Consider the following 20008-nt stretch of genomic DNA (forward strand, 5'->3'; position numbering starts at 1 on the left):
ATCAAACTCATTTTGTTATAATACGTATGATATTTTATTTACAGACACACACACCCTTTTTTCAAACTCGACATGAGTTTGAAAACAGTGGAAATCTGTATCTATCCAACTATATTGTGTGTGTGTGTGTGTGTGTGTGTGTGTGTGTGTGTGTGTGTGTGTGTGTGTGTGTGTGTGTGTGTGTGTGTGTGTGTGTGTGTGTGTGTGTGTGTGTGTGTGTGTGCCTGTAAATTGTAAAAAATATATATAAGTTAAAATAGAAAAACACGTAGTCACATTATCTAAACATTCTACATTACTCATTTTGTTAAAAGCATGTACAGCCCTGCCGGGAGCAGAGACATTATAAACTTTACTAAAAACCTTTAAGACAGACCTAGCTAAGTTACAGTTGTCACTGTGTAATACCTTTAACCTTCTGTAGAAGAGCCCCATGAGATATATGCAAATTCCCCCTTAAGGAGATACCAGTGTTTCCTACACTTGGTTTCTGAATGCCTGTGAATTTTCACATTTTACTTTTTAAGTCTATACTTGTGTTTTCAGGCCAATAAAGCCAAACCTGGGGCCCTGACAGGCTATTTTCAGATTAATTTAAGGTGGTTTTCATCTCATTCATGGTCATACCAGCAGGCTTGATTCCTTTTGGTTTGCACTGTTTAAGCTATGCTGCTAACATCTTGGCATACACTTCAAGGATCATGACTTTGCTTGTTTGATAAGTGTTTTGAGTAAAATAAATAAGTGCTTTGCATTATATACCAATCTATACCTGTACAACACCTCACTTAGCTTTTACAGTTTATAAGAAAAATTATACTGTATAAAACAATAAATTATACATTTTCTAACAAACACCTTTATTTCTTTTACTGAAACTGGGGCCTAAGAAAGATATGCAGTTAATGTACTAGTTTCAGAAGAAATACAGGCATCCTTGCTTTAGACATGCCCCACCACTGGCAAATGTAATCAAGGAGCCTCAATCCTCACCACTAGCACCAGTGGGGGCATACACTGGGAGAATGGCAAGTACATACACAGTATATCCAGATGCAGCTCTCTGTATCAAGTGCAATTTCCCTTAAGAGCACACAGAGACTACAGTCAGTCTGGGGCTGGTTTCTCCTTGTTTCTCCAGATCCCTAGTAAGACTCCTCACTGGCATAGCTGACACCCAAGCTGAGTGGCCAAGCCAAGACCTCCAGTACTCTCTGTCCAACCAGTGCTTTGTGTCCCTGCCCAGGTAGCTGACACACACACACACACACACACACACACACACACACACACACACACACACACACACACACACACACACACACACACACACACACACACTTTGGGGTTTGATTTATAATCACACACACACACACACACACACACACACACACACACACACACACACACACACACACACCTGGGAAAGGCTGGCACAGGTTTACTAGCTATGCCCCCTTCTGCCCAGACTATAAGGTAGTCATCAATACCACCAGTAATGTCCTTATCAGCTACTTTAAGACCCTTAACAAAGGGTGTCTAAATCTTACTGTGTAATGTTACTATCAATACAAATGGTAGTTTGACCAAGATCAAGACTATAAAGAGTAGCCCACAGTGTCACCAAATAAATATTCATGTACTCTCAGAACTTAAATATGTCTCACAAATATCAGCCACAATGAACAATTTAAATATAGTTAATAATTAATAATAAAAGAACAAGAAAATAGTATATAATCACAGTTACATCAGAGTTTAAAATCACAGGAAATATTTTAAAGCAACATTGCAGGAGAGTCTTGAATAAATAAAGAAAAACATCTAAATTAAGTGTTGATATATTCCTGACTATATCTGAAAGAATTATAGTGTTCCCTAGACTTACTTAAAGGACAAGCAAGGCAGATGTGGTGAGTGGATCTTCTTGTCAGGTCAAAGACAAAATACAGAATGCTCAGTCTCTCTCAGAGATTTCTTAAATTAATATCTCACATATTACTGTTGGGATAGCTTGCAGAATTACATCATTTCTTGTCATCTGAATTCAGTTCCCTGGCTCAAAACAACCACTGATGCCAGCTAGTAGCATTTAGCATCTACCTGAAAATACATAGACCTCAGATCTTTTGGCAAATGGTGGAAATCGTAAAATAATTCCTCCACTTTTAAAGACAATACAAAATATTTCTCTAGTATAGACATTATGTCTCATGTTGCACTGAAACTGGAAGATAACATTTTTATGGCCCAGTTTCTGAAGTTTTGCAAGTTAATCTCCTGTGTTCCAGTTTTCCCTGTTAAAATATATAAATTTAAACAGTTACAATCGTGTATATACATTTCTGCTCAGTACTTTACAAAATATCTCTTCAGCACGTCTGTACAATATGACATACAGTTCTAATACATCTGTAACACAAAGTTCTTACATGAAGCATGTTGACATTCACAAATGACACATAACCATTTACAAAATTCCAGACAACTGTGCTGGCATCTATATAAATCATATTAATATTCACAAATGACATATAATTATTTACAAAATTCCAGCTAGCTGGGCTGGCAGTATCTCCTTTCATAACAGGATAAAATGGTATCAGTAATGTGAGGGACAGGAGTTGCAGTCCTTCAGCCTAGTCACTCCATTGTCTCCTTAAGTGTTTGTAAATTGTAACAGCAAACAGATATATAAATATATACACAAATTATACACAGCACACACATTATAGGCACACCCCACCTATATATATATATATATATATATATATATATATATATATATATATATATATATATATATATCTTTGGGTCTACTCAGCTTAGTCAAATAGCCCATTTGTTGACCTCAGAAATGTCTACTACAAAACGTTGACAAACCACATATTGGCATGTGACCATGCATGCATTTAGAAAGAACCTTGGAACATGTAACTCATGCAATTTTCCTAAACAGAAAAAAAAAACAAAAGCAAATACCACTCCCACACCCTCTGCTAATTATATATATATATATATATATATATATGTATATATATATATATATATGTATATATATATATATATATATATATATATATATATATATATATATATATATATACATATATATATATATATATATATATATATATGTATATATATATATATATATATATATATGTATATGTATATGTATATATATATATATATATATATATATATATATATATACATACATACATACATACACCATTACATACATACTAACTCTGAGATCACACAATCCATGAGGAAAGGGAATACTCCTCTACCTGGAGATTGTCGATCTCACACACCTGTCAACCATATGCAAGTGTCGACCAAGTGTCGTCGATTAAACAGATGTCAACCAACAACCATTTCAACTAACTGCATGACTCCCATATCTATTTCTCTCTCTCTCTATATATAATATATATATATTTTATATATATATATATATATATATATATATATATATATATATATATATATATATTATAAAGTTTGATATTGTTTGGCATATAGAAGCTACACACTTTACTATAAGCTATGAACCCATACCAACAGTACCCAAACAGGCTCCACACTGAACAACTACTCTGAATTCAGTGCTTTGCAATGCTAGATTACATACAATAAATGCAGTGTGACTAAATTCTTGCATTCATGCACATGTTCACAATAATTTCCATACAAGACTAGTAGCACTGCAGTGTTACAACCATATTCTGTTTTATGAAAGAAATGCCACTTTCTATATGAAGCCTAGCAAAATTCACTTGCATTTCGAGGGGGTACCAGAAAGCTCAAAAAGATGGCTGCTTCATCCCATACTTCTGGACAGAGCCTATAATATTCATCATCAACCCCCTCTTTAGACTCAGTACCACTCTTACATCTTCTTCAATAGTCAGGCCCGACTGTTGCATGTCTTCTGTTATGCAGTCCACCCATCTCTTTGTTGGATGTCTTCATTTGCTCTTGGTGTTTTCCTGTCTCTCTCTCATATGATTAACAGAGCATTAGCTTTTCTGCACATGCCCAGAACCACCTTAATCTGCTCTCTAACTGTGCAATTGGAGCTACTTTAGTTTCTGCTCTGATTCATTTCTTCATCTGTCATACAATGTGCATCCTACCACACACACCACATGCACTTAGTCTCACATCCCTTCTAGCTTTGTAAGCTGCTTGCTTTCACTTCCCAGATTTCCGCACCACAGAGAAGTACTGGTTACACCACTCTTGAACACCTTACTTCTCAGCTTCTTGACATTCCTTTGTCATATGTTACCTCTGTCACTGTGTGCCAGTTGGCTGCAGACTGAATGAGTGTAGGTTTGACTTCCTCATTCAAACTTCCCATCTCCTGAGCCACCCTGCAGAAATACCTAAAGCTGTTAACCTGTTCCATTATTTTCCCTTCTATCACAGTTTGCAACTTCTTCTGATTTGTCACATTTGTTGCCATGACAACTAGTTTTTGTATACTCAGTTTCATTCATGTGCCCTCAATTCAGCATTAATTCCTGTGTCATTTGCTGAAGTGCCTCTTCAGAGTCTGCTTGTAATGTGACATCATCTGCATCCAACAGCTTTGTTAATCTGTTCCCTCCAACCAGTTTGCTAAGGTTGTCCATCACCAATATGAACAACAGTGAGCTCAGAGCTGAACCTTTATGCTCCACCAATCACACTGAGAACCTCTCTATGAGTCAGCAAAGTATTTATAGTTGTGTCACTGGGTCCTTTTATGTAGCCTGTATTAATTTTACCTGTGTTTCCTGCACTTGAAGGCATCAGAGAATTTCTCAAAATGGCTTTCTTGGGACTTGTTTATATGCTTTCTGCAAGTCTGCAAGTGCCCAGTCCTGCATACTCATTTATCGATCACCTTCTCCAGCACACTCATGCAGTATGACAGGGGTTTGACACATTATGTACTGCCCATAGTTGTAAATGTCCCCTTTCTGCTTGTACACTGGCACTAGAATGTTTATTCTTCAGTCCTCTGGAGTATGTCTTTCTCCCCATACTGTTGTAAGAAGCCTTAGGTCATTTTTCACCTAACTCACTCAACAGCTTTGTTATATCTACCATGACCTCATCTAAACCTGTTGCTTTCCCTGACATCATTTTCCATATTGCTGTTCTTGCTACTTCTAGGGTGGGTTCTTCTTCCTCTTTCATCACAGGCTGCGTATGGAACAGTACAGCTTCTGCAGGGTTTTCTTCATTCATAAGCTGATAAAAGAACTCCTTCCATCTGCCTCTGATATCCCATAAAGTGGTGAGCAGTTTGCTGCTGGCATCCCTTATATATGGTGTTTGATAGCTGTTTTAATCTTCCTGTCTTTACCTTGCAACCCAGTATAGTTTCTTAGTGCCATCTACTGAGTTACTTTCCAGAAGATGGTAGAGTGCCTCCTTTGCCTTACTGTTTGCTATTGTGAATGCTCTGTTACCTTTTTGTTAACCAGCCAATAATTCTTTTAAGCCCGTTTCATCCTTTTCTCTCCCATGTTTTTCAGCACTCTTTTTTTTTTTTTTTTTGGATAACTTGCTGGACTTCTACATTCTGCCACCAGGTTTCCTTATGAACCTTATTTCCACCCCTGGGCCAGGTGCATTTCTCTTCCATGATATTTACATAAGATGTTTTGAGAAGCTGCTATTCCTGTTTGATTTCATTTATTTCCTTTTCTTTTCCAGGTGCTAGACTCCTAAATATTTCCCCTGAATCACTGTGCTTTCATACTACTTATTTGTTCTAGGTCTTCATCCTAGTCTCTGTTGACCTTACAGCATTCTCTTGCCACTGCTTGTAGCTGATTTTGACCACCAGAGGACAACTGTTTCATTGGAGATGACTTTGTGATCTCTGGGCTCTACCCTGATGCCTCTTCCTTACTAGGAGAACGTCTACACATGTTGCATGATGACCACATTTGTACGAAGCAGCTGCAGCAGTTTATGTCACACATGGAGTGCTACAGAGTGTCAGTTCTGATGGCAAATACAGTAACAGTAGTAATTTCTGATACAGGTAATTCAATTAAGTCTGCTCAGGATCTGCTGCTTGCACCCTCTAACACTTTACCCCTTTTGCCCTACGCTTGCTACAACTTTGCAAACTGTCCACAGAAACTGGTAGGGTAGCCATAAAATTACCATGTTTTTCCAAATTGTAAAATATGTATAAACAAGTGATTTCAAACACAGACACACACAAGCACACTCTCACACACACACACACACACACACACACACACACACACACACACACACACACACACACACACACACACACACACACACACACACACACACTGAGCTATCATGCATACATTATATTATTTTAAAACTAACTTTAATTTATATAATAATCCTCATGGCCTGTTTACATCAGTATAAACATTAGAACATATTTAAGAACATTTTATGTAAACACAATATTTCTCTCCTTAGAAGTAAACATGCAACTAGTAGCACATATAATTGTCTGGTTTATTCAGTAGTCTTAAGGCTGGAGACCTTACACTAGGTATGTACTATTCCTTTTTGAAGATTTCTTCCTGCACTGTAGTTTTACTTGGAGACATACCTAAAAGGAGTCTCATTCATGGCACAACTCTTTTAACTATCACAGTTCTCACATTCTTTATCTTCTTGCAACACGGTTGTGGCACTTTTGGTTGCTGTTCATCCTGGAACTTCAATATTTGTCTTATACAAATGTCAGTGATTTCTTGTAGCATCTGGATGCTTAATAAATCAGAGAAAGAAAGGAATCAGTCTAGCCGCTTTGAGATGTCTGCTCTAACTAAACTAGTAAATCAGCTGTGCCACTTTGTAACATTAAATCTATATACCGTGCATATAACATTATTCACTTCTCAGCTTTATTGGCTTTCTACCTTACCTTGGCTATTTACCAGATGTTTAGCTTCACTTTTTGACCACATGATGATTTACATTGGAACAACTTTTGGAAGCTTTGCAATTGGCATTACAAAATGTTGTCCATTGTTTACACAATTTAGTAATTTCTCTGAATTAATAGAGATTAAATATGCTCCCCTCTCCAGCAAAGAGATTCCTGGAAAGCCTTTGGAACTTAGAAGTCTGAGTAATTTTTCTTCCTCAGGACTGGTTGCACTCAATAGATTTTTTTGTTTTTTCATAGTTCTCACATGAATGGTAAATTATCTGATATTGTCATGTGGGTTTCACTAAAGGCTTACTTAAATGAAAGAGTTACAAGCTGGTATATTAGTAAAACAAGAGAATGGAACAAAGAATTGAATGAGGTTGCGTGTCTGAGCACATGTTCCAGGCCATCTTAGTTTAGCCAAAGCCATTATTGCATTTCAGTGAGAGGGAAGTGTTTATGGTCATTGGCTGATTGGGGTTACCTGGACTATGGCTTGGAGTATGCACCTCAATGGTTCTTTCGAGCTTTTTTTAAAGTTGTTTCAGGTTTTAATTTTCTGTTACTTAAGAAGTTAACTTGTGAGTGTTTCTGTCATTTCACACTGAGCTAATTGGAGAAAGGGCACTGAGCAAACTCTGAGATGTGATATATAACGTTAAGTATCCTGTTTTTTGCTTATTTTTATGAGTTATTTATAGCACTTTTATTGTCTGCTGCATACTTTTCTAGCTAGTTTCACTGTGTGTGAGGTATTAACTGGAAATTTTCTACATTTGTTAAGCATCTGTTTGGGTTTGTTTGTTCTGATTTTTGTTTCCCACCCTATGTCCCTATTGGTATCCTGTTCTTATACTTGGTGGCTTTCAAGTTGCACACCCCTACTGCAAATTTGATCTGGGACACTCCTCACAGTCTAGTGTCATTAACGCATTCTACCTAATCCATGTAGACCATTTGAAAAGGCCAACCCACTTAGTTTCTTAACCTTGAATGATTTTCTTCTCCTCCTTTCTCCCTTTTCACTTTACAAAAAAAAAAAAAATCTAACCTTGTTTCCTGCCTTTCCTGTAAGTAGTCTAGTCCAGATACAGGTTTGCTATATTTAGGACTGTTTGTAAGTTTCTGAGCCCCCAAGCCTTTCTGTGTTGGAGGGAAGCCTTCTAGCTTATCAGTGAGAGTGTTAAGCACTAGGTAGCTTATCTAAAAAAAAACACTATGCATCGCCGCTTAGCTAGGGTTAAACTATTCATAATTTCCATTAGAACTAGCCAGTTTTTAGTTTTAGCAATCAAATCTCTTTTTTTTAAGCTCAGCACTTGTTCAGAACTTGTTGTAAGCACTAAATAAGCTACAAAGTATTACAGCACTCAACTTTCCTCACTTGTCTAGAGGAAAACAGTTTTTAGTACTTAATAAATAAGCACCTATCAAGGCATGTCTAAGGGTCAGCTCCCAGTGTTTTCTCCTGTCTATCTGATGAATCTGGGCATCTTGGGGTAATGCAGTAATTGTCTCATGTACACAGACAACCCTCTCCTCCTACCACCCAACACTACAACCTGTGAGAGAAGCACTTATATAGCCAAACTGGAAGCAAAGCTCTCTTCACCGAAGACTGGACTAGACAGTCAAGAGGACAAGGTAAACACTTGCACCACAAGACACTCATCACATAGTCCCTCAAAACCTACACCACCAAAACACACACATAGAAACACAAAACACACACCTACATCCATGGAAGCTTTCAATAAAAATCTGCCCAAGCAACTGGGACCTCCAAAGCAAAAATGCAAGCAACCTCCACCCCCAATACAACCCAAATGAAACACAGCCCACAAACTCAGTGTGCCACTCAACCACAGCCCATAAAGCACAACAACATACCCAACACTCTAGTCATAGGTGATACTATAGTCAGGCACACTGATGTTCCACTCACCAGGCTAAACAAGGAGAAATTTACTGTCAGCTGCCTGTCAGTTGCCAGGATCTGCCACATAGCACATGCACTCAGGTCACTCCACAAGTACAGATATGACTCTGTCATTGTCCATGTTGGTGTGAATGACCTGAGACATACCTTTCTGGACTACATGAAGAGAGACATGGAGGAGCTGTCCAATCTTGTAGCCCAGGCAGATATGACCTTAGCCTGAGTAGCATCCTGCCATCACCCAGAATGATACCACAGTACTAGGAAAGACAATTGGCTATGCTTCTGGTGTCATTCTAAGGGGATCCAGTATCTGTCTGCTTGGGATGACATGATCAACAGGCCACAATGTTTTGCCAGAAATGGTCTGCACCTATTGCCCTTGGGATTCCAGATACTGGCTAAGGCTTTTGCCACCCCTATAGTGCCTTTTTTAAGCAAGGTTCAAATGACAAATTCACCACCGTAACAGGTACAAGTAAGCAAAATCAGAGGGTAATGCTACTCAGTGCTAGAAGTCTAAACCTCAAAATGCACTCACTCGAGGCACTCCTTAAAATGGAGAACATCGACATCTGTTCGGTGACAGAGACCTGGTTCAAGGCTCCAGAGAACACCCTTGCATTACCAGGCTATAATTCATACCACACCTTTCAGCCACCTAACCTGGACCGAAACATTAAAGGTGGAGGCATGTCCATATTCATTAAGGATATCCACACCTCCAGGCTAGTTGCTCAGCATAATGCAGTTGAGATTATCCAAATTCAACTAACTCTGGGCAAGACCGCAATCCAAATTGTAACTTGGTACAGATCCCCCACCATTCCCCAGGATTCCCACTCCTCTTTTCTTGATACACTGGAAAATATTAGGGTACAACCTAACACCCTAATAATGGGCAATTTCAACTACCCCACCATTAACTGTGAAAACTACTCATGTACCAACTATTTTGCTCAACATTTTCTGGAATTCATAAATTCCAATGCCTTGGATCAACTTATCCACACCCCCACCAGGGGCAGCAATATCCTAGACCTGGTCATTACCAACATGGGCAATCAGTGTTCTACACCAGAGGTCAATTCCTCATTGGTCAGATCCGACCACAAGCTAATCACCCTAGACATCCACATGCCACCCCACCCCCATTAGGGAAACCACTGTAAAAATTTCTCCAAAGCCAACTTCACGCTTCTTAAGGCAGAAGTGGCAAACTTCATGACACCCATGCAGATGGAGAATAGAGGTATGACTGCTGAATCCTACACAAATACACTTTATAAGCACTTGCACAAGTGCATGGATCGTGCAATCCCTAACAGAACCAAGATGCTATCCTCCAAAAAAAGGAAGTCAATCTGGTGGTCACCTGCCATAAACAAACTCTACAGCAGAAGAAAGAAACTGTTGCAAAAAAAGAGTAAAATCCCATCATTGACAGAACTCACACTGTGATAGTAGCAGACTCCAAATCTGACTTCAGACCAGTGACAAGTGTAGTTCCACAGGGTTCAATCCTGGGTCCTCTCCTGTTTGGTATCTGCTTCTCTGAAGTACAGGCTAACAAAGAAGGTCTTTGGCTAACGAAGTTTGCAGATGACTACAAACTAGGAGCTATAATCGAAACTCTTAACGATGTGGACATTCAACAAAAGAGCCTCACCGAGACAGATGCCTAGTGTCAAAGGTATGGCCTCAAGCTCAATGCCAAAAATGCATTGTCGTCCCTTTTGGTAAAAACTCTGTACCCATGAACTACCACATAGGCGGTAGTCTACTTAACACCAAAAGTGTTATAAGAGACCTTGGGACACAGGTGGACAGTAGTCTCTCCTTTGATAATCACATCACCACTGTAGTCAGGAAATCTTTCTACATGGCACACCTCATCACAAAAGGCTTCTCATCCAGAAAAAAAGAGGTCATTGTTCCCCTCTACTCGTCACTCATTAGACCCATTATAGAATACAGCTCCCATTTTGGTATGTAACTCACAAGACATCCACAACAACTGGAAAGGCCACAGAAATACCTCACAAAGAGGATTACTGGCCTCAAACAGATGCCCTACTCAGACCATCTTAAAAAACTCCAGCTTTACTCCGTTGCATATCGCCTACTCAGAAGCGATCTCTGCCTAACATACAAAGCTATGTCAAACCCAGAGCTGTTGGACATGCTCCACTTAAAGAAATCCCAATCCCACCGAGCTACATGCTCTTGGGACCTAAACCTTGTCACCACAATAAACAGAACATGCTGGCGGGATAGATTCCTGTTCCAGAGACTTCCCATACTCTGGAACAAACTACCTTTCTATCTCAAACAAAGCTCCTCATTAACACTCTTCAAGAAAAATCTTGATGATTGGATGGGAGATAGGAAATTCACCCCAGGGATCACTTCTGTGGCTGTACTGGACAGGACCACAGGAAAGCAATTTTCTTGGGTGGCAAAAGAAGCCAGGGTACCTTTTTGGCTAGGCTTATATAGGCCCTAGGGCCAATAGCCTAGTACCTACCTATGAATATACTACAGGCCAAAATAACCAAATGACATTATCAGTCAGTCTGAACTTAAAAACTTGAATACAAAATATGTTAAAATTCTAAATCATAAAGTTTCAATAAACCTTGAAAACTTAAACTTCAAGCATATTCTGTAAACCCTTTAAACCTGCATAAACTTGCTCTTAGATCAAAGAAAATGAATAAACTAAATCATAACACATATAAATAAAAAGAAAGAAAAACATATATTAAAGGTATTCTTATAACAAGCAAACAAATAAAAAAATGACAGACCATTCAGTTTAATAGAAATAAAATATCAAACAAAAAAGGTAAAGTATAATAAGGTACCATGCTTAGATATTCTTATACTAGAATTATATAAAATACTACCAGATGATGCAGTTAAAATATTAAATAAGGTCTACAGAGGAAAAAAAAAACAACTGCTGTTGAACCCCATCATGGAAATATTCCCTTATATCACCTATTTTTAAAACAAGATAAGATTCATAGAAAGTGCTCATCATACAGACCCATTTCACTTTTGAATGTGGATTATAAGATGCTCATGTCCATTTCAGCTAACGTAATTAATCTGCTTATACCAGAACTAATTAAAATGATCAAACTGTGTTTAATTTAAATAGACACATACAGGATGATATAATAAGAATGCATACATCAATACACTATGCAAACAAAAATAAAAAGAACGTTCTATCATTAGTCTCAATTTAGATAAAGGCTTTTTACTCAGTTAATTGGTCACACCTGTTTAAAACACTTAAAAGTGTATAATTTCCTCACCTGAGCCAATTGCATTAATTTCTAAGTTATAGAACAACTGTTGTGCATTGTGCTTATGTTAAAATAGGTTATTTTCTTTCTAATGCCTTTAAATTACAAAAAGGCATATAATTAGTTCTATGAGTCAGTTTGAAGAAATCTCAAACTTAAGATTTAATCATAATAAAACAAGTACATTACTAATAAAAATTTTTTTTTTAAATTCATACAAAAATATTCTAACTTCAATTGGAATAGCAAACAAATGAAATACCTTGGTATAACCATTATATCTAATAGTAAAGAAATTATACAAACAAATTTTCAACAGGTTGTTGATAAAATATTAAGTTTAGTTACAAATTAGAATAAATTCTTCTTTACCACGGAAGAATAATTAATACTTAGTAAGATGGTAATTCTCACTAAAATATTGTTTATCTTACAATCTTTAGTACCATCTCCACCAAAAAAAGATGAGAAAGATAAATAATATTCTAATTACATTTTTTGACATCCTAATAAACCAAGAGTTTCCTTTGATTGGTATAGAAAAGGTTGGAATAATGGTGGAATAGGATTCCTTGATATTCAATTGTATGCTATTTTAACAACTGTAGAAGTTATATCATTGTGAATAAATTCATCTTATGATTCAAAATGGAAACAAATACATCAAGAGATATTATTAGTAAATAAAAAATATATCACAACCAGTCATAAACAAATTGTCCCTAAGAGTTTTATCTGTTTATTAAAAGATTGTTATGTAAATGGAATTACACCCTCTTCTGAAATTCTATTTAAATAACATAATTTCTTCTTTCCAGAAGTTCACATATTCTAACCACTGTAGTAAAGACAATATTTTCTGTTTCCAATTGCATATACAAATGACTGCTTAGAAACTCATAACCAACAAAATACTAGTATTGAAACAACAAAGTAACTTAATTTATTGGCACCAAGTTTTAAATGGTACTGATTAATGCACAAGCATATATATGTGTGTGTGTGTGTGTGTGTGTGTGTGTGTGTGTGTGTGTGTGTGTGTGTGTGTGTGTGTTGAAAATTTAAGGTCCAAATACAATCAAGATTCTGAGAACTGGCTAATTTTACAAATATTTAGAGACTCTGTGAACACAGAGATTAATAAGATACTTAACCTACATAAGAAATAATTCCCCAAATTACTGGAATATAAAATTATTGTTAGATTTCAATATTTAGACAACTCCCCATTGGAACTAGTCCTCAAAAAATAATATTGAAGACTTCTCTGAAGAATACAAGAAAATAATTATTAAAATCTGCAGATAAAACTACAACTTCATTATATTGGAAAATTTTCACTAGGAAATTCTTACACAGAACCATCCCAAAGTGCAATCAAGTGACACCTGCTTCCATTATTCCACTAAATCAAACCTGGTCTTCAGTCAAATGGGTGTAGTATATTTAATTGTATAATATTTGAAAATAATATTTATTGCACACTGCACTCTAAGGGAACTAATTAATGTATAATTTGGGGTTTCACTGGGTATAAATTGCAAGCCTGTTTGAAATGTATGTATTCTTTGAAGGTGAATGGCCGAGGCACCAGATGTTATATTTGTAAAGTAAAAGCTATCTGATCACTGAATGTTCATTGGTGTATTTATTTATTTTGCCAGTTTGACAGTGTTTTTATCATAATTCCAAAAACCCAAGTGCCTCTTTTTTGGTCTATTCTCACTATAGCCAGAAAAGTAATTACTAAATATTGGACAAGTAAAGTTAGCCCCTCTAGTGTTGAATTTATTAGTATGGCAAAAATTGTTTGCAGTAGTGAATTGCATACTATAAAGATAAGAACTTCTAATATTACACATTCATGTAAATCTTGGCTTCAGCTTAAAGACTTGCTTGAAAAATATTAATTGTTGATATGTATAACTTTGATGTATTGATCAGCTGTGGACTTATGTAAATAGTTATTTTTTGTTTTATAATTTATTTGTTTATTTATTGTTTTAAAACGAAATAAAAAAATGCAGCTAATAGCAAGGACCTTCATAAAAGCCCATGTCCTATGTTCTCATATATCATTTTGCTGCTGAATGACAGGTTTCACGTAAGAAAGTTTCAGTGATAATCAGTCCCTAAAATATTATGCTCTTCCACTAATTCCAGCTGTGGTGGAGAAACTGCAATAGTAAAACACCTATATTGACATTAAACAAAGATGACCTTTTGTTCACCCAATGTCAAGTCAGAAATTGTAAACACATGCTTCAGATTATGCTAAGAAAGCTCATTGTGAGGCCCAGAAACATGCAGAGCTAGTAGCCCTTATCTCAGAAGAATCACTTTATCAATCTCAAATAGTTGCTGACCATCAACTTGGCTGTTACATATTTTCAATTATCTATAAAACCAGGGCCACTACATATTATGAATAACATAACAGTAATACATAAAATAATACTTATGCAATTCATTAACAAAATGGTGGAACCCTCTTTTGTTCTTTGTGCAGACATTCTGTGATTATTTAGGAACACTCTGGTCAATTCATCTTTCTCTCCAGACAATGCAAATTTAGAGTAAAGATAATATCTTGACAATCAGAGCACACTTGCCTCATGAGTACAAGATGGATGAATGGTTACAGAAATTTTACTGATTAAAGAAAAATATGTAGAGGTCAATGCAATGTGGACCTTTTCTGCAACTCACTGGAATTTCTTTTTTCCTGTAGTCTTGTTTCAAATTTCCTCACAAGTGACAATAACTGGTACCTTCTCACTCTGTTGAAATCAAAACTTAATGCATGCTTTTCCAAACATCTTAGAATAATATGATTGCTATAAAAGTGTAAAGGGAAAGAGATAATGTAGCTATTACAGCTACAAGCTGGCCCAGACTGCCTTGGTTCACGTTTATAATGGAGATGGAGTTTTCTGTTCCAGTAACTCTGTCTCTAAACAACAGACTAGTTTCACAATGCTAAAACAAAATTCTACATCCAGATCTCATATCCCTGAATTTAATAGCATGGAGGATTTAAGATTAATTCCAAATAAGTGTCTCTTTATTAACCCAGAGGTTTTACCTAGATTGAAAGAAACATAACTCTCAATACTGTAAAATTATACATCACTGACATAGATCATATTTTCTTATTCATGTAAAAATAAAGGTAAATCCTGCTGCTGTTTCAGTTCTTTAGGTCTGCAATACCTAGCCTCTTTATTCAGTTTTGACCTGACCTATTCATTCATCAAGATACTCTTATGTACTGTTTCTCTACGTGCATTTCTCCATTTTGCTATATCTTTTCTGCTTTCTTAAACCAGTACTTGAAGGAAGACATTAATCCTCAGACTTCCAGGACATCCATTAGCACCTGTTTGACACTAACTCTGTTACTGCAAAGCTACTTCTGGCTTTTATTGTGGCCATCAGTGTATCAGTCTTCAAATTCTACGTCTGGTAAACTGTTGTCTAAGTAGCAGTCATTTGCTGGAAGAATGGTGGGTAAAGTACAATACACAGTTCTCTGTATCATCTGAGGGTGCTTAAAGATCATTCCCTCCTTCATGCCATACACAGTTTTCCATGTTAAGTAACAGTGTTTAAGGATAAGTCCCTCCTCCATGCCACATGTAGTGGCTGAGTTCACCCTGAACCAGTCTTGTCAGGTGACTACCTTTTTCCTAAGAGCAAAAAAAAAAGGGGGGGAGGCTTTATATTAGTTGGATTTATATAGAGTGCACAGATATGACAGTGAGAAAATAAGGTTTAGTAGGCAAATCTATCAGGTATCTGTTCACAAAAGAAAGACAGGGTCACCCATTAAATAATCAGGCCCTGCCTAAGTGGATAAATGCATTACCTTTTGTTATGACACATACAATTATGCTTTTACTCTGAAAATAAGGTTGTACTCCTCCATGTGAGTAGCTATTACTGCTGCTTTTTTCTACTGTGTATCTTCCCAGAGTGTTTGTCAGGGTCTTTCATGGATAGCCATGCACTCATTTACTGAGAACTACATACTACATACTGAATGTTCAGTCTGAAGGATGCAGGATTTGCTATGAGTGTTTCACAGGCATGATTTAGAGTGGACCACCGTCCTATGACTGAACCTAATAGTACAACTGTTTCATGTTCTTCAAATTATTTTTGTACGCTTACAGCAATCATCCTTATGATGAACATAGTACAACTATGTATGTATGTATGATCACCATAAATGTAGATATCTTCCAATGTTATGCGTCTGATTGCTACTTGTATATAGTTATTATATAACATCTGACAGTCTTTTCTTGAAAGAATTGTTTTATTTTTATAATATTCAGATGGTTACATGCTTTACAATGTTCAGTTTTACTTTGTTAAAAGACAGTGTTTATAACATACTCCTTGAATACAGCTGCTGATAGATACAGCTATACTGTAATATTTACTGTCTTGCTTCAGGTTTATAGGTTGTTACTAAGATAACAACCAGTAGGGCCCTTACAAGCCTGGCCGCACATCCCACGTTAACTCTTCATAGGTTCATAGGTTCATACTAGGCTATCTGCCCTAGGGCATTTATAAGCCTAGCCAGAATGTGTTTGGCCACCCATTTTAAATTTATTTTTACTGTGCCTCTGTCTAACAGTGACACAGAAGTGATACCATCCACTCATCAAGATTCCTCTTGAAGAGAGTCAATGAGGGACTCTGCCTAACCTGGACTGGGATTTTATTCCAGAGTGAAGTTATGAATCTGTCCCTCCAGCATGTCCTATTTATTTCAGTGCTGAGGCAGCATATGGCATCTGTTTGAGCCCTTTGATCCTCTTGGTGAGGTACTTTTGGGGTCTTTCCAGTTGCTGCAGGTGTCTGGTAAGGTACATCCCAAACCTGATTTAGATGTGAATCCCTTCATGATTAGGTGGGCTACATAAAATGTTTTTCTAACCACTTTGGCCACGTGGTTGTCAAATGAGAGATTGCTATCAACTTGGGTCCCCAGGTCCCTAATTACTTCTTCTGTACTTAATGGATTACCACCTATGTGGTAATTTGTGGGCACTTTGTTTTTGCCAAAGGGATGACTATACACTTTTTGGCATTTAGCTTGAGGCCATGGCTCTGGCACCAGTTGTCTGTTTCTATGAGGCCCTTTTGGAGGATGCTTGTGTCGGCTGCAGAGGTCAGCCACAGTCCTTCCGTGTTGGCCTGTAAGGTCCCAGGACTGAGCCTTGTGGGACACCACTTGTAACTGGTTTGGAGTCTGACATGGCTCCAGCAATTCTAACCATGACTCTTATTTAACACACAGCAAGAATATTTGCTGCTACATAACACTGTGTGCTTCTCCAGAGCACCAAAACATTGCTTTTTCTTCTTTACAGTCAGACTCCTTATAGCTGCATTATGAGGTTGCTTTGCACCTATTATGCTAAACTACTTAAAAGAACTGTCTGGAAAATTAATATAAGCTGTTAGAATTGAACCTTGTTCCTTATGCATAGGAAACAAAGACTTTTAACTATTATGCCAGCTGTGGGATTTAAATACACACCCTCAGTGTTTAAAAATACAGGACTTTAAAGCTCATCAGGGCTATAGTTTTGTAAATGTGGTTAGCCATACCTTGAATCTCTCATTCTAAGAGCATCGACAGGACAATGTAGTTAGATGTTTTATTTATTTATAAGCTGTGGCTAACAACTTTGAATCTAAAGCAGTATGTCCTGTGTGACTGTGTGCTAAGGGTTGATGTAATCTTTAATTTCAGACTCAAGGCAGGTATAAATGGATTGACAACTTCAATATGAAATTTACAAACTGGGGACCTTCACAGCCTGATGAGAATATAGCCTGTGTTTACATGGATGTGGATAGATCATGGAAAACAGCATCCTGTGACGATGAATTTTTTGCAGTCTGCAAAAAGTCAGATGGTAAGTTCAAAGACTAAATATCATGATAGGTAAAATATATGAAATCAATTATTTTAGAATGCATAAATTACACATCATATGTATTTATCAAATGACTTTATGTTTATTTATTTATTAGGTTTCTTTATTTATATATCAAACTTTCTTTGATCCTTCACATTAAGACTATAATTTAATAACGCTAGTAACATGAACTGGTACTGCATATGCAGCGTCTGACATAAGGGAACCTCAAGATGGAGACAGAAAAGGGAAGAGGAAGTTCACTACTAATATCTATGGAACATGGTGGCGATCATGGGATAGTCCACAGTCCAGTCACTGTGGTTAGTATGAGAACATTGTTAACTTTAATGAACTTGCTCCATATTTGAGAAAAAGACACGTTTACACCCACGTGGACTATGAGAGGGTCATACTGGTACCTGCAATCCAATGACCTTAGTGCATGTGTGATTTGGCAGATCCTTGCCACTGACAGACAGCCGATTGTGACTCTATCCTTACTTATCCTGGTGAGTAGGCAGCTGTTTGTATCACAGTGGAGTCTCCTATGACCAAAATATTGGGTTTGCATGGTAGTATACCTTATGGGCTTAGAAGCTGAGACATACTTCTCAGTTGTCCAGATTTTTGCCTCATATTTTTGGTCTTTTCATCATAAAATGTGTGGTTTTCTGGCAAATCACTGGGATGATCTGAGTATTGTAGTCACTAAATAATGACATGCATTCGAGTTTCAAACTTAAAATCCTTCAGAAAATGTGTGTTAACACAAACCCTGTTACTCTAGCAACTTTCTAAGTTTATGAGTAATATTTAAAATCTGTCCCTATTTTGGGCCTTTGCCCCCCCCCCCCATTATGTCAAGCTTTGTCCAGATTTCTTGCACCAAGGGGTTGAGAGGTATGAGTTGAGATACCATGGGATGTGTCACCGTGTGTCTTGTTTCTTGTTGTTTTTGTTAAGTGTTCTAGAGGTTACTGAGTACAAGTTTAAAGAATGCAGTGTCTAGGAGGATTTTGTAGTTTCAGGAGACTATATTTAATAGCCTGCCTAAGCACATGTGGGTCTATGTGTCTGGTCATTACTATCTGAGAGAGGTATTGTGTGTGCATTACTGACAATCTGTTTGGGATTATAGGTGTTTGTATGTGAGAGCTTTGTCCCAGTGATATTGTACAACTACATCTTTCACATGCCGTATCTGTTTGTGGAAGAATTATGTGGTTGTCAGTATACATAAGGCAAATGCAGCTTTGACTCAAGACTCCCATATCTACAAGGCTAGCTGCAGAGATAGCAGAGAAGCACATGTCTGTGACTATGGTCCTTATTACATGTTCTACTTGGGGAGGGTATTGTAAAGGTTTTCTTCTGGTTAGCTTGGTTGCTTAGGGAGGTGTAGATTCCTATCAAGACTGCCTAAGACCAAGCTTGAGGAGTGAGTGCTTCTCAGTGTGCAAACTAGCTGCTCTCTGCACAACTAAGTACTGACAAATTTTCAGGGGTATTTTTATAGGGAAAATTTCAATTCTAGGTGCCTATGTCTACACAGGGCACTGCCAACTGCTGCTGACTAGTGATGATTTTATACAGGCACATAAAGTCACAGAACAAAAAGCCTAGCCTACTGAAAATCACAAGAACACTCATTCAGGTTTCAAACAGTGAATCCCAGCATTTGCTACCCTCACCTGCCACAGAGAGAAGACCAAAGATTTTTTAATGTAAAAACAATGTCTGGGTGCCCAGAAACCCAAAATAATGTAATTACAACTAATAAATCAAGCAAAGGTGTGAAAACAAACAATAACAGCAGAAGCATTAGAGTGGAGTAAGAAATACAGCAAATAAACACAGATATCAGAGCAGC

The 20008-nt window shown here is 37.1% G+C and overlaps 1 protein-coding gene across 1 annotated transcript in view; it reads left to right on the plus strand.

Moving 5' to 3' along the window:
• Positions 1–20008, plus strand: part of LOC122796777 (macrophage mannose receptor 1-like) — a 1798323-nt gene that overhangs the window by 1532264 nt on the left and 246051 nt on the right. Inside the window, exon 27 of the mRNA XM_044065505.1 lies at positions 17967–18132. Coding sequence (XP_043921440.1) covers positions 17967–18132 — 166 coding nt within the window. The remainder of the gene's footprint in view (positions 1–17966; positions 18133–20008) is intronic.

Source organism: Protopterus annectens, chromosome 3.part0 (genome assembly GCF_019279795.1).
Source record: "Protopterus annectens isolate FY-2018-M chromosome 3.part0, PAN1.0, whole genome shotgun sequence".
Lineage (NCBI taxonomy): Eukaryota > Metazoa > Chordata > Ceratodontiformes > Protopteridae > Protopterus > Protopterus annectens.